Raw genomic sequence first — 9,271 nt, 5'->3', positions numbered from 1 at the left:
ATTTAGGCGTGCTAAGAATGTTAAACGTAAGGCACCGAGGTAATAGCTGTCCCGCTGAAACAGATAGTAACATATGCCTAGCTTACAATTATCCGGTATTTCGCGATAAAAATTAATATATAGGGTGGGTCAAATAGCTATTTTGATTATGGTTTAGTGTATCTTCGCTACAGTATTTTGATTGATACTTTCTCTTATTTTGGCTTAATCAGCATCTGCATATATAGGTGTTTCTCATAGACCATCTATCATTTGCGTTGAGGAGTCTGATTTAAGAAGATAAGCTTCTAGGTATTCCACAATCTATTCGCTCCTAAGGTATGTCTTATCTACCTTGCAACTTTACCACCTATGATGGTCCTAACATTTTCATGATGTTTGTTCACGGGCGCTTCCACGGCCATGATAGAGGTGAAAAAGTCAGGGATAGTGACGGTGTATTGTTTCGATACTTCTTCTGATGAAATGTTCTTTTCAATGGTATTTTCAAATGGTATATGCGACTCCTCCCGGGTCCACGTAGCATCCAAACTATTGTTCTTAGGGTTGAAACGATATATGCTAGGTGAAGTAAAAACTTGATAGACCGTGGCAATAGAGGACGACAATTTGTAAGTCAAATGAAATAAGCAAACCTGATAAACACGGATTTCTTTCAGCAAGAGTGTCTTCTATACTTATACCTTCAAGGCGTCGAAGGTGTCTCTCGTGTTGCTAAGGTTTGACTGAAGTGATCACTATATAGGTAAATCATGTATCTCCTGTACATCAGGTGGCGATGACCAGCCATATACGTTAATGGCGCTGCTACGTAGCAACTCGACGCACGAAGGAAATTTTACAAAGAGGGGCCTAGCAAGAGCATAAGAACAGCTTAGGATGCAGAGCTAAAACTCCATTCGAGTGAGGCAAGTGGATATCTTCTCTAACCTTGAACTCGTCGGGACTAGTCTTCGAGGTCCGTAGCGATAAACCGCCGAGAAAATATAGTGAACTATAGACCATTTCTTAGAAATATTATCTAACAATGCTAAGTAATAGAACATACATGTATTCATCTTTCTGCATACCTAGTTACATAAGCTAACTTGGTAGGCTGGACGAATTCGATTATGAACTAATATTGATGCCCGTCTATCACCCCACATCATAGTCACGGTCTACTTATGCACACCTCACCGACCTCTCGGTAGGTTCTGGTGATAAAGTTGCGTGGAGGTGGCTCTAACTATACTTGAGCTCTGTTAGGAAGATAACTGTATCAATTCAAATCCTTATACACATAGGCGTACATAATGTAATCTACAAAGAGCTAGCACCGGTGTGAGCTGCTAAGAATATTTACGTCACTTCAGGTGATCTACATGTCACACAGCATAAATATAAAGTGGAACACTTACCTAGTCATTCGTGGTTAGCCTTGAAGTGTGGCCTTGATTGAGAAGGCAATTTTGCCGGGTTACAATCACGGACTTCTAAGGCCCCCATAAGTACAGCGGTATCATTAATTGGATTTGTATACATGCAGGTGAGCACATAAGCATTGAGGACCCGGGCGTTTTGATACGAAGCGGTCAAGAATAATTCGAGCTTTGATGGTGTCCATCGTCCATCATTAGCTCATCGTGATATATATACATCAAGATACATGCAATTAACGCTTTGGTCTGTATATAAGAGATCATCTACGGGATATGTAGATCGAAATTTATTCAATTACTGCGGTAAAAGAACAAGCGGTCAAGGGTACATACGCGTTTGGAGTATTGGTTTTGGCGTTAGAGTTTCGCATTGGTAGCCCGGTATGCATTGGATCCACAGTAAAACAGGAAATAATGGAGTCAGTACTTAGCCAAACGGCTAGAACATTATGATCTATTTGTCATATAATATCACCGTTCGTCCTCACTTATGCCGGCGCCATATTGTAATTTGGTTAGGTAGTATATATAGATTAATCAATAAAAGAGTGCTGCAAGACAACGGGGCTGTGCAATGTCTTCTACTCCAGCTTGGCATTTTAACTCTTAAATATTCTCAGAGGATCAAAGCGCGCAATTGATCTACGGGAAGGGCTTCCCAAAACATCAAATAGAGAGTATATGTTAACGACTATGCGGCAGCGCGTACAGGGTAGTAATGGTACGAGGATCAAAGATGCATTGCGCAGTTGGTTGTTTCTCGGAACCGACCTCTGTTAAAGGGCTATTGCATTATGAGGGGCTCGTATCGTCATGTATAAGCTCCTATCGCGTTGATGCAAGGGGGTAAAGCGGCAGGTATTCGCTGAGCTACATGCATTCAGTGGTATTAGGGACCTCCAAGGTTGACATATGATGTGCTACTTCAGCGTCAGGACGATGCATATGCCCGCGTCGTGTTGAAATTCCTAATAATAATCTACGGCGACGTGTTCCTATGAAATTAACTTGCATATAACGACCGAAAATCTGCTTATATTAGACTATATCCCTAAATCAATGGTGATAAATGGTGCAACTGCCTATTACACTTATCAAAAAATGGCCCTGGCCATATTCCTGCTCTCATTGCTCTCTAGGACCAATGTTGTCTAAGGGTCGGCTTTGATTCTGCTGCTTTATCCTCTAGTCCTTGTCATCTATCGTTTATTTTTTCATCCTCTGCGAGCTATTCCCGGGCCCTTCCCCGCGAATGTTACTAAATGGTATGACTTCTATCAAGACGTTGTGTAGGGTAGGAAGTTTGTCAAGCAGTTTCGACTTTTGCATAAGAAATATAGTATGAATCTTCTTTCAGTCACATAGATGATTCTCTAAATAGCAATTTTTATGATATACCATAGGCCCTGTCATTAGGATCGGACCCAACGAGGTACATATCAACGACCTAGAATTCTTCATAGAGTATGTTATAGACAACATGCTATAACACTGTCCCGATTTTGTTTCCGCTAATTTGTCCCTAGGCTATATCAAAATGATACGAATTTCCCTAAAGACCCAAAGTTTTACGGAGCACTTAGAATTTCGGAGGCTTTGGTTACTTTCACAAATAGAGACAGCCATAGAGCCCGTCACCGAGTCATGAGTTCCTTATTTGCACGGAGTTCAATTAATAGGTTCGCCACTATCATCGAAGATATGTCTCTACACGCACTTGCCAAGGCTTCCGAAGCGCATCGAGCTAAATCCCCTTTAGATATATAACAACTTTATCGCTATATTACGGTTTGTCAGAAAACGATCACCCTGCTATACTACTTCAATATTCTAAGTTACGTATCTAGGCTGATACCATTATGTTGCTTCTCTTTGGGAAAACCATGGATTGTAACGAATTTTTGCATAGTATCCGCATGTTTTCTAATCGCATCAACATTGCTAAGCAATTCCTAATCCTGAGCTAGATCGCACTAGTGATGCCTAAATATTTGGCGAACAAAATTGCACTAGGGTATGTCGTATTCCGTCGAGTAAGTCAAAAATCTCCCTTCTCTTTTCTATCTACGCCTAACGTAAATTCTTACAAAAACAATAGCAATATGCCAATTGGATTAAAGATATGTATGCCCAAAAACCAGGGGAAACAGGTAAAGAGGGAACACGTACGATTTTCAGCTTGCTCCAGGCAGAACCGGAAAAGAAAGAGGCTCAAATAATCACAATAGAGAGCCTTATTGACGAAGCCTTCGCCACTAGTTTTGCTAGGAACGATACTACAGCCGTTACGTTGTCGTACGCTACGTACCATATCTTAACAAATCTATTTATAGAAAAACGCCTTAGAAATGAGCTTCGTGCTGTTCCTCGAGGGGATAATCAAGCTCTATCATATAAGAGCGTTTCTCAGTTACCATATCTAGTTTGTCATATTAAAACATTCCCCAATTACATTTCTCGCTAATTACCTTGCTAGACAGCTGTCATTCAAGAGAGTCTACGACTTAGCCCTCCCGCTCCCTTAAGATATATAAGAATTGTGCCACCGGAGGGCATCCGTATAAAGGGTCAATACGTGCCTAGAGGAGTAAACTAACCTATCACAAAAATCTGCTATTGAAAAGCTAATGAGTTAATCAACTAGACAACCATCTCTATAAGCCAACTCATGGTCCATCATAATCCCGAGGTCTTCCCGCACCCCGAGAAGTTCGTTCCCGAGCGATAGCTTAGGGAAAAAGGAAAGCACCTCAAAAAATGGCATGTGCCCTTCTCTAGGGGCAGTCGATCCTACATTAGAATTAAGTACCGAGCCCCGCCGCCTATCATATGCTCTAGCAAGTTACTAACATACGTAGCCTCGCTTACTGCGAACTGTTCGTTTGTCTAGCAAATATCTTTGCAAAAACTCATATCAAACTCTATAGGATAGATAAGAAAAGTATAGAGTGGCTTGACAAAGGGACCATGGTAAATGCGAGACATGTTTTTGTCGAAGTGGTTAAAATCTATGATTAAGTAGTGAAAAACAGACATTACCCCTCTTATAGATATTTCACTATGAGAAACACACCGTTATCATATTGATATTGCTTTTCGTTACCCGTTTGGTTTATGATTAGTTGCTAGCATAAGGTGACTAACTGATAGACGGAAAATGGTAGGATAGATTTTGAAGTAGTTGAACCTGTCGATTCCAAGAGATACGGTACGCGCTAGTTCTACAATAGACTATTGATCGGCCTGTTATCATAGAAATGAGTGTAAATTCTAGGACAAGCTGATGCTGCGCTATTTAACCAAAGCTCATGAAGCGGTGTATAGCTTGGCGAAGTAGCCATCTATACTATAGCAAATGAGTAAGCAAAATAGGTGCTGCTAAAACTCGAGTAAGCTAGTACTATAAGGACCACTTTTCTTGACAGAACCCCCTAATTAGGAAGCTTACATAAACTCATTGACTGCATGCGTGTACAACGTCCCTAGGATTTCCACCAAGCTAGCACGGCAGAAAATCGCCAAACGTTCAGTCTATAAACTACAGAGACCGTCCCAACACCCCTAAAGCTTGGAATTTTGCTGCAACTTTGCCCACATGATCAACCCATCCCTCTGTAATCGCTCCATCACCTCTGACTCTAAAGCAAGCCTCACTTCCCAGGGCGCAGACATTCCCTTGAAACGAGCTAGCATCACCTAACCCGCACCGGGAAAACGAGCATCAGGCATATCAAAGCTCTTTACTTGTCCCAAATGTGTCCCATAATTATGTTCATAAATAGTTAGGTACCTAATACTACTAAGCATAAGATCCGCAACCGGTATGCTCATAGACCAGTCACTGCTATTGAACTTATACGAGACAGCTGTTTAAAGGTATTCGGTGGTAAGTACGCCAAACATTCGGTGAATCGAAAAGGCCATCTCGGCAATGTGGCGGATGTCGTCAGGGCTAGGACGGTTCGAAGGCGAAGGGGATAAGCGAGTCAACTTATTCCGGATAGAGAATACGTCTTCGATAGTGGTGGATATACCGCCCACAATCAATGCATTTCCTAAGTACGAATTAGGTAGAGTGGGTTAAAATAGATTGCGAATCTCCGATGCTGTCACAAAACAGGACTTAGTCTACGTGAGGTTCTACTCTAATCCAGCTGCCTTAGACGATAATAGGCTATATTATGATCGGATAATGCCGAGCCATAGTGCAGCTAAGAGAACTGCATTACTCGACAAATAAGCATCTCGCGTATCCAAATTTGTACGTAAGAATGACATACACGCTTTTTTCAGGAATTTAATCTTCTCTGCATCAAAAGTCAAAATTCTGCTGATGACTGTATTCGAAACTTTTAAAGCTATATTAGACGGTTTAGGCAGCTCGTTTTAGGTACCATTCTTAGTGACAGCATCAAATATCGTCCGTCTACTTCGCGCCTCGGCGAGAGCATTGGTTTGAATAACTTCAGGGTCCATATAAGGGTTTTGGCAGCATTCTACAAGCTGCCTGCTCAAATTGAGTGCTCCATAGCCGTCTATAGCCATATAGTGGAAGGAAATGCAGAGAACGATACCATCATGCATGACATTGGCTTGCAGTCTAAGCACGGGAATCAATTCTGCCAAGGCCATTTCAAATGGCATTGGGATAAATCTTTCGTCTATAGAAGATTCGTTTGAGAAAGAAAGTGCACCGGGACTTTTAGGAGAAACATAATGCTCGTGGTATTTGATTCGCAACATGGAATGTTCCTATAGGAATTTGGCGGTTAGAGGCTGTACCTCGTACACATTCTCTTTGCCTTTCAACTAGATAGACGGAGTGACATTGCCGGCAAGAAATGGCAGAAGCTCTATAAGGCGGTTCACGCCCGCTTCCAGAGGTGGAATTGCAAGAGAAGGCTCATCGATCTAGAAGGTAAGGAAGAATGACATATAGATCCCGGGAACATTATGGTCCAATAGGGTGAGCACGTACGGCTCAAAGGTTGGAAGAGCTGTCATTTCTTATCGGTTTATCGGACAAAGTCCAGTTGCTTTAGAAGAGGACAATTGTGCTGGAAAATATTTGGAACTCGAACATACCTGGGTACAGAAAGACGTGCCCTTTTAAGACAGCTCAAATCGATTTAATTGTGGGACGAAATACCGGTGATCAGCTTCGCCCTGCGCAACTTGCGTAATGTAAACTGTTTAGCCAGTGCAGTAAGTTCTCCTAAATTCTTCCACTCATGCAATATCTAAGTTCGAATAAGCTGTACGGATGGGGCCCAATGCCTATGCAAAGGTCCAGACCAAATTATAATCCTAGCAAATGAGCTTTGGTAATCGTGTATTCAATTAACCTATTATTTGCTATTCAGCTTTGTCTGATTTGGGCATTCGAAAAGTAGAACAGGAACAGTTTTATATAATCATTGAATGCCGTACAATTGAATGCATTTCCCCAACACAAAGCCTAGTTGTTAGGTTAAGATTATCTTATGTGTAACTCATAAGGAAAAGCATGAGCGTTCGTGGTTGCCTCGCAAGTTTTCTACTTATATTACCGACCTCAGAAGCATCACAGGCCTTGCATATAGAGGAACTCACTGGCTGCAAGGAACTCAATACCTTGGAAGAGTTTGCGGTTGTCCCTAGGCCGTTCCGGCACTAAGCCAGCCATGAAGTCATTTTCCTGAAAATATCTTTGGCTACATATACCTGAACTGGCCTAAGATACCGATAAATCACCTATTAAGAATTGTGGAGCGGTGAATAAAATACAGGGATATCTTGCTTCCCTTTTCAACAAACATGGCTGACTCATTGTACAGCTGCGATGAGATTACGGCAATTGGGCACAACCCAGTCTGTCACATTGATTGCTCCGTCGGAGGTCCACCAGAGTATTCAGGACGTTTGTCACAAGAGAGTAGGGGAAGACCTTGGTTCTGCTGATGTTATAACTTGGCTTCTTGATCAGACTTGTACCAGCAACAGACAGCTACACTCCCAGTACTTTTGGCAGGGTACTGATTTTTGTTACCGAATGCAGGCTGCTGCGACCTTCGACGACTTCCTCTCTAATGTTGATCACCGAAAAGCATTTTTGAAGTACTTGCAGCAGCCAGAGCAGCGAACCTTGGAACAGCTGTATGGACCCTGTGTATTGAGGGGTGACGAAATCGCGTCCCAATCGGAGAGCAATCTTCCCCTTTCTGGTAAACTGAGAGAGTTTGTGGGCATCCTTAGGGAAATGTATCATCCGCGAACCTCGGACAAGGAGTCTGCGGTACCTTCTGCGTTAGAAGAAGTAGAGCAACAACGCGAGGTTGCCAATGAGGCCGAGCAGGAACGAGAGCTACAGCGGCCATGTTTCATTGATGCTCTAGAGTTTCCGGGATTGCATCAGTCGATCCAAGATTTGGTTGAAACCGGCTTCCTCAGTGGCGACGACGTCTGTCCCCAAGCTTGCACTATCATAACATCAACTCGGCTCTGGAGGAAACAAATGATGCAATCATTTTCAATGATACCCCACGTGTTCTTGTCGCCCGAGTTTGCTAGGACTGTCCGACTAGGTACTGAACACGAGTCTGATAATTTTATTGTAAGCTCTGGGCCCACTCAAGCAGCCGATGAGTGGCAGAGGCTTCGTCCTGTTTTATTAACATTGCACTCTTTACTCTTTAGCGTCTGTTAACTGGGTTCTGTTGAGCATGCGTGCGGATGTCGCCCTGGCCATTCCCATATTACGCGAACATGCAGACCCGCCTACACACCTGCTCCTGTATGCAGCGCCCTTTACGAAACGGATGCTCCACTTCAATCGTCTAGACTACTACTCACTTCCCCGTCTACCTACCGAATGGAATCCACCGTCCTGGCTCCCATTCGAACTTGGAGTTTTAGCCGGAAGGTTATATTTTGCCTTTGCGGAATGCCAAGATTTGCAGCGTCGAATCTATGCTAGCTCTGGCCGTCCAAGTGAAGGTGACCGACTCTCGACAAGAAATTCAATCGAGGTAACAACGACTTTAGCTTTCTTACAGGAGTGGCTGAACCCACGTCGACCGGGGCAAGATATTTCCCATACGCCAATGGAATACATCTGCCAGGGTCTCACACCCCGTGATAACCATCCATTCTTTTCAACTCCTACGGGAGCCGAAATATGTGTTAATCCGAATGGCGATGTATGTCATGCGTCTTGTCCCACGTACAACGATGAAGAATCAGACGGTGCAAGCGATGGTGAAGTCATAATTGTGGACCAAATAATGGAGGAAGAGAATGATTCAGGCAATGAGTGTAACACCGCAGATTCATACAGGCAAGGATCGCGAACCCTAAAAGCTAAGACAGGCCAGACCCAGAAAGGCAACGGAGAAACGAGCGGGCAGCGCGTGTGACAATAAAGCCCTAAGGTGCAACAGCAGCGTTCTTTTGCGGACGCGCCGCACATCTACGTTGTTCCTAGCCTTTAACTCAATACGTTCGTTTCAAAGCATTGGATTATGGTGTATATGATTCGGACCCTGTACAGAGTAGATAGCTCACCGCGAGGCTACGAGCTGGCCTCGAACCACTCTCATGCCGCACTATCACCACGACGTAAAAGAATCTCCGTCCATTTCCGTCAATTTCAGTAATACTGCAGGATTGAGGCTGAAATCGATTCATCTCATTTTGTAGAGACATTTGACCTCACTAATACATCACGAACACCAGAAGCAATTAGTTAGCGCCTGACCCTTGCTTTGTGCTATTACGCGCTATCTTGAATAACGCTAAATGTATCCAGTTAGATATACACGTACACGGTGCTAGTTGCTACTACTGGATCCCCCGCTCCGTTCCAGTTTTAC

The 9,271-nt window shown here is 43.2% G+C and overlaps 1 protein-coding gene across 1 annotated transcript; it reads left to right on the top strand.

Annotated features, from left to right (window-relative positions):
• Positions 1 to 7,452: 7,452 nt before the first annotated feature.
• Positions 7,453 to 8,815, top strand: N7446_003999 (uncharacterized protein; the record flags this gene model as incomplete). The annotated part of the gene is made up of 2 exons (XM_058512748.1): positions 7,453 to 7,984; positions 8,097 to 8,815. The coding sequence occupies 2 exons, from the start codon at positions 7,453 to 7,455 to the stop codon at positions 8,813 to 8,815; spliced, it is 1,251 nt and encodes a 416-aa protein (XP_058374077.1).
• Between the last annotated feature and the right edge of the window lie 456 nt (positions 8,816 to 9,271).

This window comes from Penicillium canescens (assembly GCF_028828765.1).
Source record: "Penicillium canescens strain IBT 15451 chromosome Unknown utg000003l_segment0_segment0, whole genome shotgun sequence".
NCBI classification, from domain to species: domain Eukaryota; kingdom Fungi; phylum Ascomycota; class Eurotiomycetes; order Eurotiales; family Aspergillaceae; genus Penicillium; species Penicillium canescens.
Note: the sequence above shows the minus strand (reverse complement) of the source record. Positions and strands in the feature narration are given on the sequence as shown.